The sequence below is a fragment of the Corvus moneduloides genome, chromosome 9, assembly GCF_009650955.1.
Source record: "Corvus moneduloides isolate bCorMon1 chromosome 9, bCorMon1.pri, whole genome shotgun sequence".
Classification (NCBI taxonomy): Eukaryota; Metazoa; Chordata; class Aves; order Passeriformes; family Corvidae; genus Corvus; species Corvus moneduloides.
This window is the reverse complement of record NC_045484.1, coordinates 30,918,825-30,944,194: the sequence shown is the minus strand read 5'-3', so window position 1 is coordinate 30,944,194 and position 25,370 is coordinate 30,918,825. Positions and strand designations below refer to the sequence as shown.

Here is a 25,370-nt window from a genome sequence, read left to right as displayed (position 1 = left end):
TTTATGAGTAAGAAGCAACATCTGCAAGCCACTATTTTTTACGGCACATGCAGCACATTTGGGTCCCTGCAAGCTTTAAAATGAAGATAAAGGTGCTGAAATTGTTGGTTTGAATCAGATAAACCCATAAAGTCTCTGCAGGAGTGCGGATGAGCTGTTCCAAGAGAAAGGGACGTGCCAGGCTCCTTGAGAGCTCATTTAAAGAGGAGTTTTTCTGCCAGTAATGACAAGTTTTGTCTACAGTGGCAGGTTCTAAGTCAAAAGCTCAGTCTAGATAAAATAACTCGATTTTGGACAGTAAGCACTGCCTGCTCCCTCATCTCCTAACTTTCCTGACAGCTTTAACAAGAACACTTGACTTTAGCTGCAAATCCTTAAAACTTCAGGATTTCTCATGTTAAGATCTCCCCAAATACCTCTTTTGATGACAGTTCTTTTGTCACATACCTGATGAACTTTATTCAGCTGCAAAAAAGGTGAGCCCACTGCTGAATTTATGAGGTGAGGTAAACCTGCAGATGCTCCAAGAACTGTTATAGAAACACACAAAAAAATTACACATTTTACAAACTAGGCAAGTAAAAATCTTTGGAATGATCCTATATTTTTAAATTTGCTTTCCAGGAAATGTTCAAGTGTACAAAGGTCAGTATGAGGGAATGACAGACTCCTTTAGGTTGGAAGAGGTTATGAAACATCTTAATACATCCAGCTTTGATATAAAATGACCAGCACAGGAGAGCTCAAAGGTCTCTCCAGGTGCTCCTCCACACCTGAGAGCTTCACTCCAAGATGCAGCAGCGCCTGAGCTGATTCCAGGCCACAGCTTTATCTGAAGTGCTTTAAATTCAGATAAAGCTCAAGTGTTTCTTCCCTGAAGTGGCCACTTCACACTCCATTTCTGTGTGTTTTTGTCACCACACTCTCAGCTCTCCCCCACTCCATCTCCTTATTACCTGGCTCCTGTTCTGAGCACTTTCACCATCTGAAACGGGATTTTTGGGATTTATGTTCATTCACATCCTAATGAGAGCAAGGAAATGTTTCTGGCTAATGCTGTGGCAGCAGCCAAGAGAATAAAGATTTACACTGGGCACAGGAGAAAGACTCAGGCTGCAAAATTCATATCTAGAATCAGATCTAAACTTACCAAAGTCTTGCAAAAGACATTTCTTTCTAACCCCATTTCTTATATAAACATTCAGAGCCCACAGAGGGTATCTGTAGGAAACACTGAATTTTACCCAAACACAAGAGTGTAGCAGAGCACCTCTTGCTTTTGCCTTCATAAAATGTAAATTTGTCTCCACAAACACACTGAAACAGTGCCTGCACAGATTGGAAAACTCTATTTCTACTTAATTACTTTGCAAAAGCCTTGCAGGACTAAGGACAGGGTTTAATTCTGAATTGTTTTAAAACAGCTTACCAGGTTTAACAGTGTGGCCACGCAACTGGGGCTGCAGCAGCATCTGCAGCATTGCTGGATTATTGAAACTCTTCATGATCTGCACTGGATTTGGCTCTGGAAGCAAGCCCTTCCTATTGTTCCTCATCTCCAATGAAGAGATACAAAGGTGTTAGAAGCAGGAGAAAACAAAGAATACATTTCAATCCCTCAAACTTGTGTGATGCCAAGGTACACATTGCATCTGACACAGAAAAGACCATTTCCTTCCCTGTTTCCTGCTCTTTTTCCCCTCAAATGAAACACCTAACAAACTATTCCAACAAAATTTCAAGCACGTTTCTTTTTTTTCCCTTAAAGCCAGAGTTATCATTACAGGAGCGTAAGAAAGGCACTGTTGCCATGAGCACTGCATCTTGTAATAGACTTCTTATCTCTTTTATAATGATGTGGTTTGAGCTGGCTGAAGTGAGGGAACTCTTCTACCTCTCCATTTAAAGCAGCTCCATGTAACACTCATCACATCCAATTTTCTAGGAAATAATTTGATAAGACGTGGGTGTAAAAAGCTTTCTTCTACCTCGAGCATGAAATGAAACTATTTCTCCTGCCTTGAAATTGATCTTAAAGCTGATAAATTCTTGCCTCTCTGTTTTAAACCAAGTCTTAGCTCATCAAATGACTCATTCCCAGTCACTTTTCTTTTGAGCTGGAATGATTTCTCTCACAGAAGATTACATTTACTAAAATCCAAGAGCTATGTGGGTGTAACTTTGTGGTATATTATGGATGTATTTTATCTTCTTCCTGGCCATCTTCACCTAGGAAGGAGCCTGAACTGGACTGATTATAGAGAATTCCAGAATGGTTTGGGTTGGTTAAAGCCCATCCAGTTCCACCCTTCACCATGGGCAAGGAATCTTCCACTACCTCAGGTTGCTCCAAGCCCCGTCCAACCTGGCCTTGATAAACCCAAAATGCTTCCAGAAACTTGGCTCCTTTTCCTCACACAAAGCCCTAACTCAGGCGTATCAAGCTCATCCCTAAGAGGTTTCCAGGGATCTTACCATCCTTTGTGCTGCTATCAGAGCTGCCAAGGTGCTCCTGCCTGGTGCTCCAGGGGCACAGAAGGACACCTGCACCCTCTTGCCGTTGATGGTCATCCCATCCATGGCCCCTCGCACGCTCTCTGCCTGCTCCGCGGTCTCGTACTCCACCACGGCGAAGTCCCCGCTGCCGCCGTCCTCATCCTGGGCAAACTGCAACAACAACAGCTCCCAGCACTCCACAGAAACCTGGCAATGCCAGGAGCTGCCCTACAATGTTTTCACCTGTCCCTTGCAAGATCTTGCACAGCTGACACAACCCAAGGTTAGTATTTCCCCAAACCATGAGGTTTCTTTCTCGAAGTGCTGGAAAGAAGTTGGATATCACATCTTCATGTATTTGGCATTCATGCTTATCTATTCATGCTTATCTCTTCATTATTATCTACTCATTCCTTCTATTATCTCTTCCATTCCCACCTTCACTTCCACCTCACCTCATGGAGAACCTCAGCTGTGAAACACATTTAACACAAATTAAACAACAAAGGAGGAGGGAGAAGCAAACTGCAAATACAGCTGGATGTTACAAGCATTTTTATTTTGCAAGATAATTATAAAATCATTATTCTTCATGTTTTCAGCCTGCAATAATCAAAATGTCATTCATCAGGGTGCATGAGAGCTGCTGAAACATGCAACGATGCAAATTCCACCAGTATCTGGTGCCTTTTGGGAGCATGTGAAGTCTGTGGTCGTGTGGAATGCCAAGAGAAGATGCCAGACTGATCAATCAAGCAGACTGGAAAAGGGCTTACGTGGCAAACGCTGCTCTGGCCTTTGTGTGCAGAGTTTGAGAGAGAATGAGCAGATTTAAATCAAACAAAAAAACGGGGTGAGAAGGGAGGGATGAAGCTTAGGCAAAAATCTCCAGTCCTCAAATGAATGGGAATGATAAACTGATACCAGCTCTGGTGTGCAAGAGACAAAACCTCCTCCAGACTTCACTGGATAAAAACAACCTCAGCCCCACAAACTTACCCTGACAACTGAAATATAAATGTCAAAGAGTTGGAAGAAAAGGAGCGTGGTCAGATCTTTAAAGGCACTGTTACAGCCTGGCCTCTGGGCAGAGCTCTGGAGAACACATATTTTCATATATAAATACACACATAAATGTGTATATGTCTATATTCTATATTTATTTTTTATTCTGATACCAGTTTAGGTGCACTGGTAAAGACGTGAGGGACTTGTAAAAAGAAGGGTTTGAAGCTATGGAACATCTCTATTTTAGTTTCAGCTAAACTGAAACACAATTAAAATCTCCCTTAACGTGTTCAAGTGCAGCTACCAATACTCTTGCAAAGGATTTAGGAATTTTTAAACTTCCCAAGTAAACAGGTACTGAAAAAAAGCTCTTTATCCCTATCCAAATTAGGCTGGAGTCCTTCTAGTGACAATTTCAAGTGACAGAAGAAAAGAATGAGGTTTTCTGGTCCATTTTGTTGAAATAAAGGACAAAACACATTTTTCCTAATATCCATGGGTAAATATCTGGCTTCAGCTCCTCCTGACAAAACATTTCTGTTGTCAGTAGAGGAGAAATCAAATTGACTTTCTAAAAAATGGTAATTTTGGAACAAGATGAAATAACCCAGAGTTCATTTCATGAGTTCAGGTAAGAATTTTGGGCAAAGATTGTATTTACTGGATTAAATACTGCAGGAGCTCCAAGCAGAACTAAGCCATAGAAGCACCACAAGAGCTACACTGAAATTTTCCAGACACAAAACATTTCTCCCAGTCATTCTCTATTGAAATTCCCTCCACACTGAGGTTTCTGTTACCCTGACCTCTCCCAGTTTTTGTCTCTACCCACCCCATCACATCCCTCCTCTTCGCTTTTTACACCTTTTCTTGAGTCTTCCTCCTCCTTTCTTTGTCCTCAATTTTCAGGTCATCTCACTCATAAACCCATAATTAATTAGCACTGTTGTGATGAGAATTCATCCATTTTCTTCCCTTTCTCACCTCTCAAATCTGAACTATTTGTTTTCCTACCTCCACCCTCCCGTATTTTATAGGAACAGGAATATTTACTGACCTAATGCAGACACTCTCCTCACCCACACCAAGTGTGACCTAAGTTTTATTATTATTTTAAAAGGGAAAAGTCAATTTTTAAGTGCCTCTAACTGCACAGCAGACCCCTGTTAGTGAAACCCATCCTTCTCCAAGAAGTCTGTTATTCTTTGAAGCTCGGAGTTTTTAAAGGACGTTGAAAAATTGTTGGGGGAGCTGATAAGAGCCCCCAGATTATCTGACATCTGGAAAAAAAGCCCTGAAGGAAAAGACTTAAAAGGATCAATCTGTTTAGCTAATTAAACAAAGATTGAGCAGGAGACTTGATTACAGCATTTAATACCGTCTTACAGGAAGAAAATAATGGGGAGCAAGATCTCCTTAATTTAGGCATGAGTGAGGTGAGGCTGAAGCCAGACACATTCCCAGGCACGAGTTCAAAATAGCCAGGAATGGGCATTTTCTGGGAAGAGTTCATTCCAATCTATTAATCTCCTGATATATTTGGATCAAGGATGTCTAAGGATTTACTCTGGCCAACTAGAAATTCCTGGGGCTGGAAAACAGCACTAGGGAGGATGAGAAGACCTGCAGATGGTCAGGCTGCACAGCCTGATGGACCTTCTGCTCCACATGCTGGGAATCTCCGGGTGCTTATCCCTGGGGCTGATCCCTGAGCAGCCTTCCAAGAGACTTAAGGGAAAAAAAAAACCAACACAAAAACAACCCTGCAACTGAAATCTGTGTGACTACAAGGAAAGCTTTCCTTCTACTGCCTGTTTATGGTGACCTGTCTGTGCCACAGCATTTATTTGTGGTCTCTTAGCTCACAGGCCACGAGGATGAGAAGGAAACCTTTGCACCACAAAGGCAAGGATCTACCTTTTCTGTACTTCCAAGCTTTCCAAAAGATGTGTCACTTCTATCCCTGGCAACACCCAAGAACCCAAGCCTGCATCTTCCTCTATTAGGGAAAAAACATGTTAAATATTAATATATGAGTTATATGAGGTATTTTACATGCTCTGAACTGTTGCACTTGTGGTATTCATAAACTCTGCCTTTCTTTACCAAGCAATGAAGCCATCAGCAATACTTCCTTTAAAAGCTCTCAAAAATACAATTATTTTCAGTAAATGACATAAGGGGATGTCTTACAAACATTTTGCTGGCATTTCACTGGAGTGGTATCCTGCAGAATTCCCAGACACCACGGACCAAGCACTGCACGCCCAGAGCAGTTAAGCATCACTACCCACATCACTGAGCAGATGCACAGCTGAGTGATTATAGGAAAAACAGAAGTGGAAGACAGCAAGAGTGAAGTGAGCCAATACTGCAATCCCAACCTTGGTTTTCCATAAGACAGAAATCCAACCTACCTGGCAGAAGACAGGTTTGTACTTCAGGGAGAAAGCCTGGATCAGTTCTTTCGAATCAGCGCAGTCTTTTTGTAATTTATCCACACAAAGGCACTTGGAGTGAATAAGGTTTGTGGTCAGCTGGTTCACATCCATCCACTGTGCAAACAGAGTGCTCTCCTCCAGCTGCTTGCCCAGGAGTTCCAGCCTGGCCTTGGCAGCAGAGTCCTTCTTCATGTATTCCACGAATCCATAGCCCTTGGAATGGCCGGTGAGCTCGCTGTAGACCAGGAAACACCTCTCCACGTTGCCATAGGCACGTACCAGTTCCTCAAACTCCTCTATCCTGAGGGAAAGGGGCAGGTTGGTGATGCACAGCAGAGCATCCGTTGGCTGGAGCTGCACGGAGATCTCCTTCCCACGGAGAGAATACTGGTGGAACTTCCCGATGGCGCTCTGGGCCTGCTCCCCGTTTAACAGGGTGACAAAAGCTGCAAGAGACCAGCAGTGGGGACATCACCTACCCTGGCTTACCTGCAGCCACACCTCTCCCTCCCCCTGAAACCACAGGTGAGAGCTGCAGGTTTACCCCAAAGATAAAACAGATGAAGGTATCTATTGTATATATAATATATATAATGTCTAGAATCTGGGATTATCAACTGAACACCATGAGCAATTAACTCAAAAAGTGACTGTGTTGTGATGCACACAACTTTACTCCTTGTAACCCAACCAAATTTTATATATGGGGAACTAAATTAATATTTATTTAAACTTATTAAATATTTTAACTAAATATTTAATTATTTACTAAATTAAATAGTCCACTGAAGTCAACACATTATGGATTCTACCGAATCTCTTTGATGACAACATCCACAAGTTCTCACTTTGGGGTTAACAGAAAGTCTTTCTTTTCTGGGTTTTCACACAATCACACAGTCCCAGACTGAGTGAGGGTGGCAGGGACCTCCTGAGGGCCTCTTGTCCGACCTGCCCCTCAAGCAGGGTCACCCAGATGCCTTCCCTAGTATCCCAAGCAATGGAGATTCCACAACTTCTCTGGACAACCTGCAACAGTGCTGGGTGGCCCTCACAGGGCAGAAGTGTTTCCTGATGTGAGCAAACTGCAAATGCATCTGGACTGGGTAGGATTTCCTCTCAGGCACGTGTGGTTTGTCCCAAGAGACACCTCAGGACCAGTTTTCCAAAGGGATTCAGCCAGCTGAGGTCTGCTTTGTCCCAGAGGGACACTCACTAAGGAATAGTCCTGAGAGAGAGCAGAAGGGACCAAAAAACTTCTGGTCAACACCAGAAAGTTTCCAACTTCCACTGGCTTCAGCAGAAGGTGACCGAAAAGGCACTGAGGGACACCAGACACGCTGTGACAGTCCATGACTTCACACACAGCACATGATGTTCCTTACAGAATTGAAATATATGGAAGTTTTTAAGTTCTCACCTGTTCTTTTATTCCTGTCCACATAACAGTACTTGATTTCATAATCTTTAAACAAGTCGTGGATTTCCTGCAAGTGAAAAGTACAAGTAACATCACATAAAAAAGTCACCAAACCAAGCAAGTGTATAAATTCATCCTCTTTTCAAACAAAACCAAAAACTTCCCCAACAAACAGAAAATTTCACCATAGAAACACTATCAAATATTTGTTTTGAAAGGAGTTGGTTATACTGCTGCAGCAATGCTTTTCTCTCACATAAAAAACTGGCTTGCTGAATTTGATTAATGTACTTTTCATTCTCTGAGGTCACATAAACACAAAAGGGCGTCCTGTAACTGTCTTTTGATAAAGACAACATCACAGCTCATTAAATAGCAAAACCCTCTCCATTTCTCTGAAGTACAACTGGCAGAGCTAAAATACCACATGGACAAGGAATACTGGCAGCATCACATCACCAAACTTACTGAGGGCAGCAATGCTGCCCCAAAACCCAACAGTTGCTTCAGTTTCCTGCTCAAGTTCACTTCAATAGATTTTCACTCTTTATAATGGATATTCTTTCACCCAGCAGATAACTGTGGCCAGAGTACCCCCTGGAAAGTATCCTCTCTCAATTACTGCACAGATGCTCAACAGAGAATCAATCCCAAGAGTGTTATTTGCTCCTACTAATTAATGGGAAGAGAGGAAGGGTGGGTAAGAGCAAGTCTTAGAGGAGTTTGCTACAGCTATTCCCAGAAAACCAAGGTGCATGTGCCCCAAAAAAACCACAAATTATTGTTTTATGTGCTGAGAAAGGAGATGAACATTCATCACCCCAAGGAGAAACCAGGAGCAGTAACTTGGATATTTATATTATTTTAGCTGAATAAATCCCATACACAAGAGTGCAAAGTGATTTCAGCAAACAAAATAATCAACCAGCTTTGTCTGAAAGTTTAATTGCAGCCAATTTCCAGCAGCTGAGTGGAGTTGCCGGTTTGGTAATTCAATATATGGAGCCTAAAGGTTAATTGGGTTCTCTGTGAGTGGTATCAGGTGCACACCTTTTAGTCAAGAGAGCACCAATCTCTGGTTTCACTATTTAACAGCTGTCAAATAGTGCATCAATAAAATATGGCAGCATTTCTCCAGCTCCCACACGTCCTCTAATAAGGTGTGATAAGGATGGGGTTTCTGAAATGCAAGATACGCCCAAAATTCAAGCCAGGAAGGGGATTTGAGTGTGGACACCTCTCAAACAAGAATTAGACGTTTCATTCTCAGACATGAGAGACTGAGAAGACACTTTCTGCACAGTTTTGGCATTTCACTTGTACTGTACCACTGAAGACGCCAAAGAAATTATACTCTGAAATAGTCTGAAATAATACTCTGAAAAAGAGGGACCTATCTGCCCTTTTGATTTCCTGTATTATTTTACAAGAGCAACACTGAAAGTTTTATATGATGATTAGGTAGCAGGAAATATTTTTTCAAACAGCTCTGAAGCCTCTTTTGAAAGTCATCTGTGTATCAGGTGATTCCACATGATTTCCCAGTAACAGCCTGAAACTTTGAGAGGAAAAACAGCCCCTAGTAAACAACTCTTTGGGGGATAATGATGTCAAATACGATGAACACATAAGGGAGATTTAAAATGAAAGCTTAATTTAAGCACAGAAATTCTGGTAAAGATTTTAACACCAGCTTCCACAGGTGGTTGCAAACACTGCCAGGTTTGTGCAAAGGGCTCTGCCAGGAAGGTTCTGGTTCTTGTGCTCTCCTGGGCTCTTGGCAGGGCTGAGGCCTTCACCTGTGAAACTGGGGTTGTGCAGTGTTTCAGTGAAAGCATTTCTCACATAAACACCATTTGTGAGGATTTACAAAGATAAAACACACCCTGCCAACTCTAGGAAAATGTGTACTCCTTCAATTAAACAGCTGTAAATATCTGCGTGTTACACTGAGATTTCTCTGCTTGCTAAGCCAGCTTTAACTCAGGCACTTCTCTAAACTTCACCTCCAACATCTCCCAGCACTCAGGTCTGGTATAAAAGAGGGAACAGTGCTCCCATTGTGATGCCGTTTCCAGTTCCTACTCCCCACAGCTCAGGGCAGAAGTGTCAGGGACAGCAGCGGGAACGACTCAGCACTGATCCCTGTGGTCCAAGCAGTTCCCCAGGATCGGGCCAGGAGGGAATGTTTACTCTGGGAGAAGAAGGGGGTCAGCCAAGTCAGGTATATCCTCTGCTGCGACCCTCTTAACTTGCAAGGAATGTAAACAGAGGGATGTTTCCCTGAGAACGGCAGAAACAAACAGCCGCCGCTCGTTCCCAGTCCCGGCGTTCTCCCAGCTCTGCTCCACGGAGCTCCTGCACCCCCAGCCCGGCAGGCAGGGAGCAAACCCCGAGCACTGCCCTTAACTCTGAGGTGTAGCAAAGCAGGAGTAGTAAACTCAGTGTGGCACCACACCTGAGCAGCGGCGGCCAGCCCAGGTGCCACCCCCTTGTCCATGCTCCGATATCCGCATCCCAACATTCCGGTGACAAAACTGCTCCTCCTAAAGGGCTTTTTCCCCTTTAATAAAGGAATTAATCTGCTAAACTACAAAACCTGGCTGACAACTACCACAGTAATCCTCATTTAACTGCATCCTACTAAGTCTAAACAACAGCAACATCTACCAACACGCTGAAGGCCCACACTGGACAAACTGTGTTTTGACAACAAAAATGTTCAGCAGTTCTTAAGCTTTCCGGTCCCTTCCAACCCAAATCATTCCAGGATTTTTTTATCTTGGAACAAAAATATAACCAACAATCCTTAGCTACTCTACAGCCCCTTCAACCCTTGAAAGCAGATAATCTTATCATCAATAAAAATTAAAATTGTAACTAAGAAATAATCAGTCATACATGGAAATTAGCAGAAAAAGCAACATCAAATGTAATAAAGGGAGTTTAAGAGAAATCATTCTTTTTCCTTTAAAAATGGGATTGTTTACTACTGTAAATGCGGTCTTGAAATACCTCAGTTCTTGCCCTGTCCTGTCTTGTGCTGGGTAGAAAAACAGGCAACCTGAGTTTTCAGCACTTATTACCGGTTTGAGACTTGCACCTCCGAGTCAGAAAGAATTCCTTAGAAAGAATCTTTGTGTTTAGTACCTGCATTGTTTGAAACATAAATGAGAAAAGGAGCCATTCACAGGGACATCTGCCCTGTTCATCAAATTAGTAAAGCTCAGTGGTTTATTTCTAATAAAAGCAGCTTTTCCTACCCAGGATCTCAGTGCAAGGGAAAAAATATCCAAGAAATTCTCAGTGCTCACCTGGAACAATACATAAAATATATACAATAATGTACGTAGAGCCTACAGCACACCAAACCCAAGCACTTTTCTCTCTCTAGATGTAAAACAAGACTTCATATTAGATGCAGTAATTGTGCTATTCTGGCAACAAAATATTTAACAATTCTAAGGGTGCCCAGCCAGATTTCTGCAGTGAGTTTTAGGGAAGTTTCCAATATAAACACTCTCCAAGCCTGGTCTATAACTTGGCTCTCACGGAGCAGCTGAAGGCCTCAACTTCACATGCATATTCTGGAAATGGGAATCAATTAAGTTTAAAGTAGTTACTTGGCTAACCAAGACGTTTTAAATCATCTCACAGCTGAAAAAGGCTTTGTTTCCAGTTGTGCAGGCAGGGCAGGAAAAAGAGAACTCAGAAAAAAAGCTTCACATCTACAAATGATATAATGTGGTGTTCATTTAATTCAAATTTTAGACTGCTAAATACTTGAGTTCATGACATGACACATGGATTTCACTGCACATATTACATAAATAATAAGTAGTAAACAAGAGAATATTGACACAGTTTAAAGTAATAGAATGTAACTAAGGGGAAAACCCAGAGGCTCTGTCAGAGAACAAGTGGAGCACTCAGCAGCAACAAGAGGGTTAACAGAAAACCCAAAAGGACTGATGCAAAGTGCAATTTTAACCATCTCCTGACCACAGACGTAGGAGGGCCTCAAAATTTCATCAACTGCTGGATAAATCCCCCTGTGCTCCTAAGAAGCAACATTTCAGGCAAAGACTGAGCTCACCACACCTCTTCCTTCACAATTTCCAAGTGGTTTTCAGTGCTGGGATAAAGGAAGTTCTCAGAGGAGCAAAGGTGGAGGATCAAGTGGGAGATGTGGCAGATGCTGACCTGCCCAGGAACAGCGAGCACTGAGGTGTGTCCCAAGGCTCCTGCTCAGCACATTCCCTCTTCATTTCCACAGCCCAAACTAGGAAACCTGAAATGGATTCAAGCCTGTCATTCCAGGCCATAAACTGCTTTTGGGGCAAACCTTTGTGTTTGAGAACTGATTCTCACTTTTTTAAGATCATAGCCCTCAAAGATCTTTAGGGAAGTAATGTAAGAACAAGTGATGACAGGAAAACAGGAGTTTTTCAATGGAATGGAAAACCTTTTCCTCTGATCTTCCAGAGACTTTTGAGAGTGTTGGTAAGAGGATCTCTATGGGACTGGAAATTAATTCCATCATCCTGGGCATACTGGGCAGTGTGAGAGCTAAATAAAAGAGGGAAAAGACATAGAAAGAGGTAACTTGAGAGAGCAAGAGCTCAAAGCAAAAGAAAAGTAATAAAGAAAAATGTTAAATGTACATCTTAAGGCACAAGAGCTGCTCCCTCTCCACAATGTGCCTTTCATGTTCAGGCAGTGTGACAGAGGAGTAATGAAAACACAAAGGCCCTTCTACTTAAAGGTCTGGCATCCAACAGATTGGAGAGAACACTCCCTCAAATCATCACACCTCATTAAAGGCTCTCCATCAAAAAGGAACAAGGAAAAACTCTGGCTAATCCAGGGAGAAAGGGAAAGAAATGCTACAACCCCACCAGAGCAGCACCATGCTAAGCAGTGATTTGGCTTTTGATCAGGAACAGACACCAGTGAAAAGAACCGAATGGGTCCACCAGGTCCCAGACCAGCAAATGAATCCCTATCCCAGGTGCACTGTAGAAGTTTTGTACCAACACCTCAGTGTTTCACTGTTCTCTGGATTCTGCACGCCTCAGGAGAACCACGGGGTGTTAAAATAATTAACCAGCCCTACTTTGCTGCGTGCCCTACATTAAAGCAGAGCGTCCCCTCCATCGGATTTGTTCTGTAGAACTGTAACATGGTGGCATTTAGGGATCATCAACCCTAAAATGGTTGGGAGCGAGTGCATCTCCCACAGCATCTTATCTTATCTGTACAGAGGGGAAGCAAAAAGCCAACAGCCCTCGCTGGGCAGCTGATCTTGGCACAGAACACTGGAGATTTGGCTACAAATCTCAGTAAGGTTGAGCAAAAAAGATAAATAACCCAAGATCTAATCTTCCCAGCAGGAACCCCATGGGATAGGAACTGGTATCCCATATCAGAGTCTGCTGATTGTGTCCCAGCGATGAGCCACTGCCCCTATGGAAGTTCATCAGCCATAAATATGGAGCCACTAACAGTGAAAAAACAATAAATTGGGGGAAACCAAAATCAATTATTGTAATCCATTGGGGTAATTACAGAAAAAATCCAAAAGAAACAGAAGTTGACACCAATGTCCTGGTTTGGGATGGGACAGAATTAATTTTGTTCTTACTGGTTCAGTGCTGTGTTTTGACTTTAGGATGAGACTAATGTTCGTAACAGGAGGATGTTTCAGTTGTTGCTAAGCGGAGCTTACTCTGAGCCAAAAACTCTCCAGTTTCCCATGCACAGGTGCATGGAATGCCAGGAGGGAGCAGAGCCAGGATAGCCAAAGGGATATTCCACACCACAGAATGTCAGTATATAAACTGGGAGCAGCTGGCATCAGTCAGTGGGTGCTGAGCAACTCTGCTGGGCATCACTTGTTCCTCTTGGGTTTAATTCCTCTCTTGCTCCTTTTTATTACAATTAATATTAGTATTATTAGTCTTATATTAATTTTAGGAATGTTTTATTTTGCTTCAATAATTAAACTATTCTTAACTCCCAAGCTTTACTTTTCCCCTGATTCTCCTCAGCACCAGAGCAGTGAAGAAATGAAAAAGTGGCTGTGTGGTGCTTATTTGCTGACTGGGGTAAAACCAATACAAACTCCTTTTTAGTGAGGTACAACTTCACTTCCATTCTGCTCATCCCGAAGTTCCTGGCATCTCTTTATCAGAAAAGGAGAGAGGAAGGTGTTATTTCCTTTCCTCCCTCTGCTCAGAGCAGTCCTCCTGCCTCCAGAGCACTGGGAGCAGTTTTAGGATAGTTCCAAGGCCCTTCTGGTTGCAATTTCTGCTCTTACAGCATCCCATGGGACCATGTTCCTTGTGCTGGAATGGATGATTGATCAGGGCTGGTGGCTCAGGGAGATGCACACACAACAAGGCAATGCAAGAGACCTCCAGCCATGAGATCCCTGATCCATTGCCAAGCACTGATTACAATAAAAGGCATCACTACAACCACACTCACTTTTAAGTCTCTTGGCAAAGATTCTTCCTCCAAACATCAGTCTTACCACAACACCACATCAGAGGCCATTCATGCTAACAAGAACAGACTCGCTATCTGATATTCTTCAAAAGGACTGACACCAAGGGGACAATCTTACTGCAGAATATCCCGTATCACTGCCCTGCCCTAATGAAGCCACAAAATGACTGCTCTGCTAAGAGCACACAGCACTTCCCCACTCCTGCAAGAAGAACTGGAACTGGAGGAGTGTGATCTGGCAAGGCTGCAGGAGGAGAGCGGATCACTGCTCTGAGCACGCATCCCAGAGAAGCTCCATGGAGAAACAGGGAAGCCTCTTGTGACCCTCCACACAGCCTGCTCCACTCTCAGCACTGAATTCTGCTTTTTAATACACAGTCACTGCTACAGATGTCAAAGATCTGAAGATTTGGAGAGGTCAGCAATAGCCCATGGCCATTTCTAGGTCATTATCACACCACACATTTGATACTGTGTTGGAGGAATCCCATGAGGATGAATTTGGGGAATTACCTGGCAACTCTGGAAGAGTTCAACATTGATCAACTTGCCAACTGAGCAGCAAATGGAGACTCTGCCTTCAAGAACAGTGAAGATGTAAAGATGTTTACCACAGATCTGCCACAAAAACCCCTTTCTCCATGGCTGTAGTGAGAGAATTGCCTGAAAAAACATCGACCCTGCAGGTTTCTATTTGTAGGTTGAGCTCTGTTTGGTTTCTAAGACTGCAAACCTGTTTCTGGTTCAGAAACCTCATGGCTAAGAGACATTTCTTCTGTGGCCTCAAGAGTAATTTATTTTTTTAACTTAACACAGGTGGGGCTCCAAAGGTAATCGAAGATTACAAGTACAGTAATAAAGTTAATATGTAGCTACAACTGGCAGAGGAATTATATTCGTTATATAACTTCATATTAAAAAAAAGGTTTTTTCTTACTTTTCTGACAAAACTGAGTATCTCCACCAAACTCTCTCTATCAGCAGAACAGTCGTTTTTTCAATTCAAAACTATTTTGGTAAATCTTGGCCTCACTCTTCACTTAACAACAAATGGCAGCAAAGCCAACACCCCAATGCTCAGAGATGAACAGTTACATTTATGAAAACCTATTCTGGGAGACTTGGCTGCACTTCAGTGATGTTCATCTCCCTCTTGACAGAGAATAAACTGGCCAGGTCAGAAATAGTTTATCTGATTTTACTTGGCTCACCCATTACTTCAAGGAGAAAACAGAAGACAGACCCGTGTTTGCCACGGGTGTTAACTGGCAACAAGAAATGTTAAATTCCACAGTAATTTTGGAAATATATAACAGCCAAATACACAGGTAAGATTTAACATGCCTGACCACAAACACACTTCTTTCCAAAACTGCTCCAGGACAGAAACTTTCTATAGCACAATTCTTCTGCCTTTATTACCAACACCAGTAGCTCAACAACGTTAAAAACTAAAATGACAACTTGTGCATTTCAGGATCTGTACATGGTATACAGGGCAACATTAGAACCTGACATACAAAAAAAAGGCATCTAAGTGCTGCCTTTAAGCCATCAAAACAAAAAGGCAAACTTCCAGAAAACTCCATGGCTGCCGAATTTGACCTTAATGTTGGTATTTCCCTGTAGCACACTCCGGCTGAGCAAGCAACGCCAAACTCGACAGGTTCCATACAGGTGAATTCCCACCTGGGAATTCATGGAGGACCTGCAGTGGGATCAAGGGACACAACTGGAGTGCCAGGGAGTGCTCCTGTCCTGGCCATCCACAGCAAGCATCTGGCGACACACCAGCAAAGCCCTCTCTGTCAACACCGTCACTTCATGAAGAGACGCCGAAGATTAGCAGCGTTCACCAAGCTGTGAGTTTGCTATTGATCAGCTCATCAGGCTCCTATAAATAGAGGTGCCTAAAGCACCCTAACAAAGCTGTCATCTCTAAACTTTTAACCATCCCCGACCCCACTAGGGCAGGGCCAGACACACCGCGAGGCACGGCGTATGCGAGAACAAAACAGCCAGAAGTGCGGCGGCCAGCTGGGTGCTGCGGGTCGGATTACAGCGAGCGCTGAAAGAGCCTCTCCAAAATGAATAGTCCCTTTTTCTGCCGGAGTTATGCAGAAACTGAGAGTCTGCACGTGCTGCTCTTACCCGCAGGTAGTAAAACCACCTGTGCTTTACAGAGGGGGGAGGCAGACGAGGAGTAGAGCAGAACAAAAGCCGCAGTCACTTTTTTTTTTTTTAATATACTTGTGCATCAAGTTGTGTGTTTGGAGCTGGTGAAGCGACTGTGCAGCTAAATCACCTCAGCATCTGACTCACAGTACTCGGTTGAAGAGTTCAGCGATCATCTCCTACCAAGAGCAGCAATTTGAGCGGAATTTTCCTAAACCACCGTCAGACTGCGGAAAACCGCTTTCCCTCGCTACGTCTGGCTCACCTCACAATAAAAGAAAAGCCAGTCTGGAAGCTTTTTAGCTCCGATTTCGCACCGAAAGCGGCTGTGCTGCAGTGCCCTACCTGTGCGCACACAGGTGCCGCCTCGCCGGCGGCGCTCCCGTTACCCGTTCACCCACACCGAGCCCCCGCCGAGCTCCCTCACGCCCCGGGCCGCGACCCCGGCTCCCCCCGGCGAGTGGTGCCCGGCCAGCCCGGCGTTGGCCCCTGGTGAGGGCGCGGACGGGCGAGCCGGAGCCGCTCTCCGCAGGTAACAAAGCCGCCCCACGCAACCGATGCCGTGCGGGGCAGCGCTTGGGGAGAGGCAGCGCCCCGCGGCCGCCGAGCCCCGCGGGGGACCCGGGGCTGCCCCGCGCCTCCCTCCCCACCGCCGGCCCCTGCCTGAGGCGCGGGCGGGAGCGCGCCACGCCGCCGGGCGGCTGCGGGCAGCGCTGGCGGCCCTACCTGGCTGCTGCTCTCGGCCGGCAGGTTCCGCAGCAGGATCTTGCGGCGGTTGCCCAGCTCGCGGCGGGTGCTCGCCAGCCGCCTCGCCACCTCCTCGGCGCTCAGCGGCGGCGGCTCCGCGGGCAGCGCCGCGCCGCGCTCGGCTCCCGCCGCCATCTTGCAGCGCGCCGGGGACCGCGGGGGGAGCGCGACGCTGGGGCCGCCCCCGCCCTGCCCCGCCCGGGGGCAGCCTGAGGGAGCCCCCGGGCCCGGCCCCTCGCGGCCGCCAGACCCCGGCCCCCGGAGCCTCGGAGGGATGGGGGGCAGCGGAGCAGGCTCGGCGCTCCTCGTAACGGAGCTCCAGGGGGTGTGTGGGATGAACGGGAACGCAGCGGCAATTTCACAAAACGGGCTAGGTTGGAAGGGACCACAGAGGGGCATCTGGTCCAAGGTCTCTGCTCCTGCGGGGTCATCCCAGAGCACATGGCACAGGATTGTGTCCAGACGGGGCTGGGATATCCCTGGTGAGGAGACTACACCCTCCCTGGACAATCTATCACCCGCACGGTGAAGAAGTTCTGCCTCCTGTGCAGGGCAATTCCTGGGCTCAGGCCCTGCCCGTGGCTCTGGGGCCGCTGCCGGGCCCCGGAGCAGAGCCCGGGCCCTGCCCTGAGCCCTCCCTGCAGCCAGGGACACCCAGGGCTGAGGGCCCCTCTCAGCTGGGGCTCCTCTCGAGGCTGAGCAGCCCCGGCTCCCTCAGCCTGTGCTGGGCACGGAGCTGCTCCAGGCCCTTCCTCAGCTGCGCAGCCTCCGCCGGCCCCGCTCCAGGAGCTCCCTGGCCCTGCTGGGCTGAGGAGCCAGAGCTGGGCACGGCACCCCAGAGGTGCCCCCAGGGCTGGGCACAGGGGCAGGATCCCTCCCTGCCCTGCTGGGAATGCTCTTCTGAAGATCCCGTTGGCCTCTTGTCCCCCAGGACACTGTTCTGGCTCAGGGACAGCTTGTTGTCCACAAGCACTCTCAAGCCCTTCTCACTTCATCCCCACAGTAATGCATCTCCAGAGAGATTTTTGGGAAGGATTTGAGTGCTCTGGAGGAGAGCTGTGGCTCTGTTGTGAGGGGAATTGCCCCAGGATCCACCCTGACGGAGGTCATGGCCAGGGCACGTTCCCTCCCCCTCACTGGAAGAGGGTCACCTCCCACAGCAGGAATCATTCCCCAAATCCCCATCATTGCCACCCTCCCTGGATACAGATCCACCCGGAGAGACCGAAATACAGAACAGCAACAAAATAAAGCAAATTCCACAGATTGAATTAGGCTGGAAAAGACCTCTGAGATCAAGTCCAACTTTAGCCCCAAGTGGACCCAAGAACTCCACTGGAGGTCAGCAGGCACAATGCCCCAGGATGATCTTGTCCTAATTTTATTCCTCATCAGAAATGTGGCAAACTAATCAAAATCCATGAAAATAGGTAAAACAGCACCTGGTTGCTGCACTGGTGACATGGGGGATGGGCACAGGGCTGTGACCTGCCATAAAAAAGAGCCCAACCTCACAACAGAAGGACAATATTCCAGGGAATCAATATAAAATACATTTCCACTTCCATGAAGCCTCTGTCCATAAAAACATTTCACTCTGTTAGTCAGCACCCACTTTAAAAAATGAAATAGGTTGTCCTCTCGGAAAATCCATTTCTCCTCTAGCATAGTTCCTTGCAATGTCATTTACAACACAGTAAATTTAGCTCTTAACGTTGTCATCATTGCTATAAATGAGTGAAGAATAATTTAAATATTTGTAGCCATTTTTAGACACAAGGCCAACCACAAAGAACAGGCAAAAGAAAACCCAGACGTGAAACATAATAATCTTTAAAAGGAAATTGGAAGAACGCTTGGAGTTAAATTGGGTGTATGTGATTAAATTCTTATTAGGAAAATCTAATTCTGATGGATAATTCTTGACTAGGTTTAAGGTGCCTTTTTAATTATCAGTTACAGATTAAAAAACTCCACCAAATAAATGGTTTTAGAAATTGCTTTAGCCCAAACTAAAACAAGTTAAGAGTACAAAGTATCTTGAACTTTTGTTACTTCTAAAATTAATTTTAAAACTACAATAATCAAAGTACTTTGTCATTTATTATTTTAAAAATTGACAGCTGACAAGCTTCTGTTCAAGGGCTTCCTTTTCCCTAATGTTTTCTCAAAGAGGTAATGTTCCTCCTTTTTCAATATTTGCACTATTTTTAATAAATAAAATAATTGGAAATGAGAGGTGTGAAGGGTTCATCGATTATGGGATGTAAATTATTCTGGGATCATGAAAAAGGAACACTTTTCTCCTAGGAATACTGAAACAGATAACATCTCCTCAAAAATAATCACCAGATTAAGCAATTACAGATGAAATTATGGATCTGCTCAAACATCATAAAATTTAGTGATGCTCATGAAGGAATTCAAGCAGAGTAATTAACTTTACCATTGATTTTCTAGTCTGAAGGTGGACACTACTTCACCTGTAACCACTGCTCATTAATCCTACCTACTGCCCTTACCTCCTCAAAAATTGCCTTTTTTGGGTCTTTTCTGATGGGCTGCAGGTGTCCTGAATTTAAGTCATTTAAATTTAAAGTGCACTGCTGAAAGAATTAGTTCAGAAAGGAGCAGTTTGATATTAATGGCACAAACAAAATTCCTGCAGTAAATAGTTCCAGAGAAGCTCCAGAAAATAGGAATATATTCAGAGAAAATATAAAATATCAGAGAAATAGGAAGTTTTTTCTTGGTTAGGGATAGATATTTAAAAGATTGTATTTTGTAGGTCAAAGTGTTCATCTTTTCCCCCCTCAGTGTTCATGTCCAGGTGCTAACAGTCTCCCAAAAAAAGAGCTGTCCTAGGAGGAAGAGGATGCTGAGGCAAGGCATAAAGGTATTTCCTTAAGGAATTTCCTCCTGTTGAGTGCAGTCCATCTTTCTCCATGAAATATTTGTATGACTTTACCCAGACTCCTTTTCTGGAGCTTCCAAACCAAACCCCTCCACGTTTATGCTTTGATCTAAGCATTCTCCAGTTTTCTAAAACACTTTCACTGGGTTTCAATATTCCTGCAAAAGCAAAAAGCATTATTAAAAAAATAATAGAAAAATAATAGAACAGTCCAGTGTAACCTCAAGTGGAACTTCAGTTGTGCTGCTGCCCTGATGCTGCTACACTGATAAACCACCTTGTACTAATTTAATTTAGTTCACTGAACTCCTTGCTAATTAAAGAGTAATGTACCCAACCACAGCAGTTGCATTTGCAGCTCTCCTAAAAAGATTAATTTCCCTGTGCTTCTGCAGCTTTGAAGTCATACCAGCCATATATATTTTATAATTTTTATGGAATGAGTGTGAATTAGAATTGTGTCACAAACATTCTTTTGGAATTACAGGTGCAGTCAGGTGTAATTGTCCAGGCTGGGAGGGTGGAGGGTGTCAAAAGTCCCTTCCAACCCAAACCAGTCCAGGATTCTGGGATTTCCTGTGATTCTACATTCAAAAGTACAAACAAGTTCGGGTCTGTGCAGATAAAATGAAAGCCAAGAACTGAGAACATCTGCTGGATGCAAGACCCACCTGATATTCCCAGGTATTTGAGACATTGGGAATGTATCTGTGAGCTCTTTAGGTAAGTGATTGCTTAATGAAAGAGAAATTAAACAAATGCTTCCTGCAGGGGGGATGTGGAACCCATCAGCTGCTGCATATTCCATAAAATCACGGATTCCCATCACCACTCTATGTCAACACACAAACAGTACCATTCCCTTTTGTCCCTGCTGTTCTCACTGTTCCTGCTCCAGCTGCTCCTTTTGTTTCATTAAGACACTGAGGTTTTGAATCCAAAAGATGCAGATTTAGTTTCCAACACCAATAATTAGTTTGGTGATGATCACCTCACAAATACACATTGCATCCAAAATACACCACAGGTGCCAAAAGGAGTTCCTTTATCCTGTTTTTTCCTACAAATTCCTATACTTTTGGCATTCTCCGTGCACCATTCCATGACATGCCCAAACCTGGGATGTTTCTTTACTCCTGTTCTTCCACCCAGGTACAAAAACTCTTCGCCAAACATTTTAAGTGGAACCTGCTGGCTGTGAATTTGCTGTAACCCTGCTCCTGAGTTTAGGAATGATGGATTATCTCAGGATCAGCCTGGTTAGCAGCTTCTCCTTGGTTCCACTCTTTAACTCAGTGGCCTGCAAATAAATAGCAAAAAGGTGGGAGAGTTCAGAGCTATAACTTCCACAGTGAGTAACTCCTCCAAGGAAATCGTTACTGGGCTGTGCTGTAATGGGCTATTTTGGGACCTGTGGTCTCTGCAGTAGAATTTAAAACCTTTGTTGCCCCATGCATCATTAGATCTGTGTGGTTGTGTTTAAAAGCAGTAAAAAAAAAAGGAGTAAATATTAAAACACCACAAAGCAAAGCCAAGTTCTTGAATAATAACTGAGAACAAAGGGAAATAAGATCAAGCAACTACAATTCTCCTCAATAAATGGCCCAGATATTCACAGGGGAACCTCTGCAACACCTCCTGAATCAATGCCCTCCCTGCTTTAAATCACCATTCTTCCCACACAGGCTTTAGTTTTCCTCATTCAGCTTCAAATTTAGTCATTACTTATTGGCACCAAGTGCATTTTGGCAATTTTAGTATTAAAAAACATCCAAATGTTCCTTGGATTCCTGGCAAAAGCAGATCCAGCCCCACATTCCTACCAGGAGTATTTTTATTGGCCAGCCCATGAATGTGCTGCAAATGGGAATTCCAAATCATTCTGTCTCAAGATTCCCTAAAAAGACCAATTTTCTAGGAAGTGGAAACTGATAGTGATAATTCCCAGGGAATTATAAAATCATTTCCCACCAAAAAATAGGGAAATCATAATGCAGGGTGTAAAAGCATTCCATAGGGTAAATCCATACATCTCCATTACTGCTCCTTGGATCCCACTAATTATAAACCAGGAGGAAATCTGCTGGGATTAACTGAGGAGCTGGGATGTTCTGGGAGGGTGCAGGCATGGGACCAGCAATTTGTTTGGATAAGATAAACCAGTCCATGATTTCTCCCTGCCAGCAGAGGCTGGAATTTCCAACACCCCCACAGTATTTTGTTCTTAAAAACGCTGTAGCTTGTTACACATGGAAAAAACTTGTTCAATATGGAAAAGTGGCCTAAAGGAGGGAAGGCAAGAGAAACATTCCCAAGAAGTTTATGAGGCTTTCAGATGTTCTGCCATTCAGTTATAAAGAGGTTTCCATAGGAACTGTCACCCAACGTGCTGTGCCTGACTTCTCCATGTTCATGGAGAGTGAAAAAAATCCATCCCCTTCCTGTTTTCCAGGTTTCTTGGCTGAGGTTTTTTGCTTTGTTTATGGAGAACTTGGTCCAGCTGCAATAGAAATAAACCCATTATTAAGGAGTTTGGTACTATTATTTTGCAGCCATTAGATCATGTTACTCAACCTTTAATCTTGCATGTGATTTGCATACATTATACCAAGAGAATGGATATTGGGAGCAACTTTACGGAAGTGTCAGAATGTTGGAGAAGTGAAAAGAAGGGTATTAAACTCTCTGACTGCATTCCCAGTTTCCTGTTGCTGGTGCCAGCCCATCTTGGGGTGTCTGCCCAACTTCATTACCTCCAAGTGCAGTGGAAGGGTTTTAAAACTGGAAGAATCCATCAGTGTTGGCTGAAGTGGAAATCCCTGGCAGTCTGATGGATCAACTGGATTTAAGGAAAGCCACCAGTTTTGTCAGGACCTTGGCTGCCAACACCTTCCTGCACATTTTCCCTGCAAAATGCCTGTGAAAAATGCTGACTTGGCAGTTTGGGAGGCTGTTCCCTTTATCCATGGAGTTGTTCCAGTGCCAGGTGAAGGTGGGGTGGAAAGATTCCTTTCTGCCCTGTGCTTTTGGCCAAGAGATTCCCTTCCCTGCTGTCACTGCTGTTGTCCCAAGAGAGGCAATCCCAGCAGAGGGCACTTGCTCAGGCAGTGCTGAACCGGTGGATTTGCCAGTGCCAGCTCCAAAACCAACAACAAACGAGAGCAAACCAGGATTGCTCCTTCCCAGGGCAGCCCCAGCCACTGCTCCCAGCATGGAAACCAGCCCAGGGATCATTTTTTCCACAGGATTTAGAAGAGGCCTCTGTGTGAGCTGAAGAAAACCTGCAGATCCAAGACATGTTCTGCCTCTGCCATCACATTCCCGCTCCTCTGCTCATAGTGTTGCTGTTCCAAAGGGATATCGACGATCCCATGGGACCTTCTCCCGAGGAGGAACCAGCAGTTCTTCTGAGCAAGGGCTGGCACTCACCCCAGCTGTGTCTGGCACCTCACTAACGAGGCAGGGCTTGGAGAACTTCACTCTTGGACTGGAGTGTCCAAATTCCACTGCAGCCTTGGCTCCAGGAACGCTGGCCCTTCTGGGCCAAGGTCCTTCCGTGCTCAGCTCAGAGCACAAAGCACAAAATCATCACCTCTCATCAGCCCCAGAGCTGCCAGTCAGGAATATGAAATATTCCATAGCACTGAAGTTCCTTTTTCCCACTTAGGCTCCCTGGCACAGGGGGGTTTGTACAGCAGAACAATCCAATGGTTCCCCAGTTGACTGCTGCAGGAATTAATATTCCAAACATCACTGACAGCCCAGTGCAGGCTCCTTTGAAAATCCCAGCCATAGCTAGGAATCTCTTTTACAAACAACTGAAATGGGCAGCCAAGAGCTGGAACGCTGCAAATTAATCTTGGAACTCACTTAACAGCCTTTTGGATTACCTGCACTCTCTCAGATCCAGGACTTTTGCATCCTATTTTTTATTCCCTTTTCCATATTTGCTGCCAGCTTACTCCCAGAGTTTTTCCTCTGACAAATCCACTTTCTGTCCCCTTGCCCATTTCTGGGTCACTTCACAGAATAAAGCCTTTGAGAGATCTCCCTTTGCCCAGTTATAGTCACAAGTCCTGCTGCATGTGAACGTCTCCTGAATTCCCATCCATCCTCTCTGCCCTTGCCAAGGGCAAGGATAAAGATAATATTTCATGGCTGAAGTGGCCTTATAAAAATGTTCATGGGCAAATTGTACCAGACTTGTCTTTGCAAATCACACTTTTTAGCCAGGCAATAGCATAAATAAATTTTTAAAAATAATCTTAATGCATTTTCAATCAATATATTCTGCCCATAGAAACGCTTCTCCACGGTTCCTTGGATATAGGAAAAATCCATACACTTGGCAGATCCCAAATACTCCAAGCATCGAGTCAATTTAACATTACTGAACACAAACTAAAGGCAATGATCATTTTCATTTTCAAACAACCTTTTTTTGTTGGGAGAACGAAAGAAAACCTGCAGGAAATTACTACAACTATGATGCAAAAATGAAAGAAGAGGAAAATTAATGGCCATAAAGTCTTATCAGTTTAGGGAAGGAGGATCCAGGGTATAACTGCTCCTTTTATGATCTTGCTGCTCAGTCAACACAGTAAAATGATGATGGGGAGGGAAGGCCATGGCAGTACACAGGCAGTAAAAATGAAGAGCTCTCATGCAGCTCCTTAAAAACCCCAATCACATCCATTATCAGCAGTGTTATCTTTCCCAGCATCCCATTTATTCCTGCTGGGACAAGGTCAGTGTCAGTGCTGGAAGCTGGGATTTGGCACACCTGCAAATCAGAGGGTTTTTTCTGTAATTACTTTTTACCAGCAAGTGCTCGGGCTCTTGCCATCACTTCAAGTTAAGCAGGGCTATCCTGACCCCTCAAATCAAGAACAGTTTGTATGTCCCAGAAAAAAAATGATGAAGCAGCAGCGAGGAGAAGCTCTTGAAAAGCTTTTAAGGCAAAAGCAAAAAGGGTTTGATTGCTGGGACTTCCAAGAGCTGTTCCAAGGTTCTGGAAGCTGCTGTGCTCCTGGCAGAGCTGCAACAGAACCCTGCAAGCACCTTCTGCTGGCATGGAAGGTGAAGAACCACCAAAAAACCTCTCCCCTGAAATAACATTGTAGCTCAAGTAATCAACATGATGACATTTTCCAATGTATGTGGTTATTAGTAATATTTCTGATACATTTTATCAAAAATGGTTTGTCCCAGGGTATCCAAGCACCAGCACAACTTTGGATTCCAAACTGGAAATGAATCAAGGCTGATACCCAGGGCATCAGCTGCAGAGCTCGGAGAGCACAAAGCAGAGGCTCAGTGGATTCCTGCAGTGCCTGGTCAGCAAAAAGCCTCCACCTAATCCTGCTCAAACACAGCACAACAGCAAGTCCAGAGCCACTGAGGTTTCAGGAGAGGATCAGGAGAATAAAACCCTGAAATTACTGGATTTGGTGACTCCAAGCAGTGGTTGACCACTTCCAGAAATGTCATTTCCCAAATAATGACCAACAAGCTAAAAAAAGGCCTTAGAACTTCTATCAATACTGTCATTTACATTTAAGTTTACATCTCTCAAGGCTGTTGATAAAACCGTAGGAACTGGAGTGAATTTTCAGTCCTGTTCAGCCAGAGAAGCAAACTGAGGCAGAATCTTTTCAGT

At 44.5% G+C, this 25,370-nt stretch overlaps 1 protein-coding gene across 6 annotated transcripts in view; it reads right to left on the bottom strand.

Annotated features, from left to right (window-relative positions):
• Positions 1 to 25,260, bottom strand: part of RAVER2 (ribonucleoprotein, PTB binding 2) — a 36,518-nt gene extending 11,258 nt beyond the window's left edge. For 5 of the 6 annotated variants that reach the window (XM_032117517.1, XM_032117521.1, XM_032117518.1 and 2 more), the window contains exons 1-6: positions 22,465 to 25,260; positions 7,366 to 7,432; positions 5,922 to 6,391; positions 2,476 to 2,667; positions 1,430 to 1,556; positions 448 to 530 (exon numbers count right to left, since the gene is read on the bottom strand). In XM_032117517.1, the coding sequence (XP_031973408.1) occupies positions 448 to 530; positions 1,430 to 1,556; positions 2,476 to 2,667; positions 5,922 to 6,391; positions 7,366 to 7,432; positions 22,465 to 22,506 (981 nt within the window). In that variant the 5' untranslated portion in view covers positions 22,507 to 25,260. Of the gene's footprint in view, positions 1 to 447; positions 531 to 1,429; positions 1,557 to 2,475; positions 2,668 to 5,921; positions 6,392 to 7,365; positions 7,433 to 16,776; positions 16,933 to 22,464 lie in introns of those variants that run through there. The other variant, XM_032117520.1, reaches the window with a different exon arrangement.
• Positions 25,261 to 25,370: the final 110 nt, after the last annotated feature.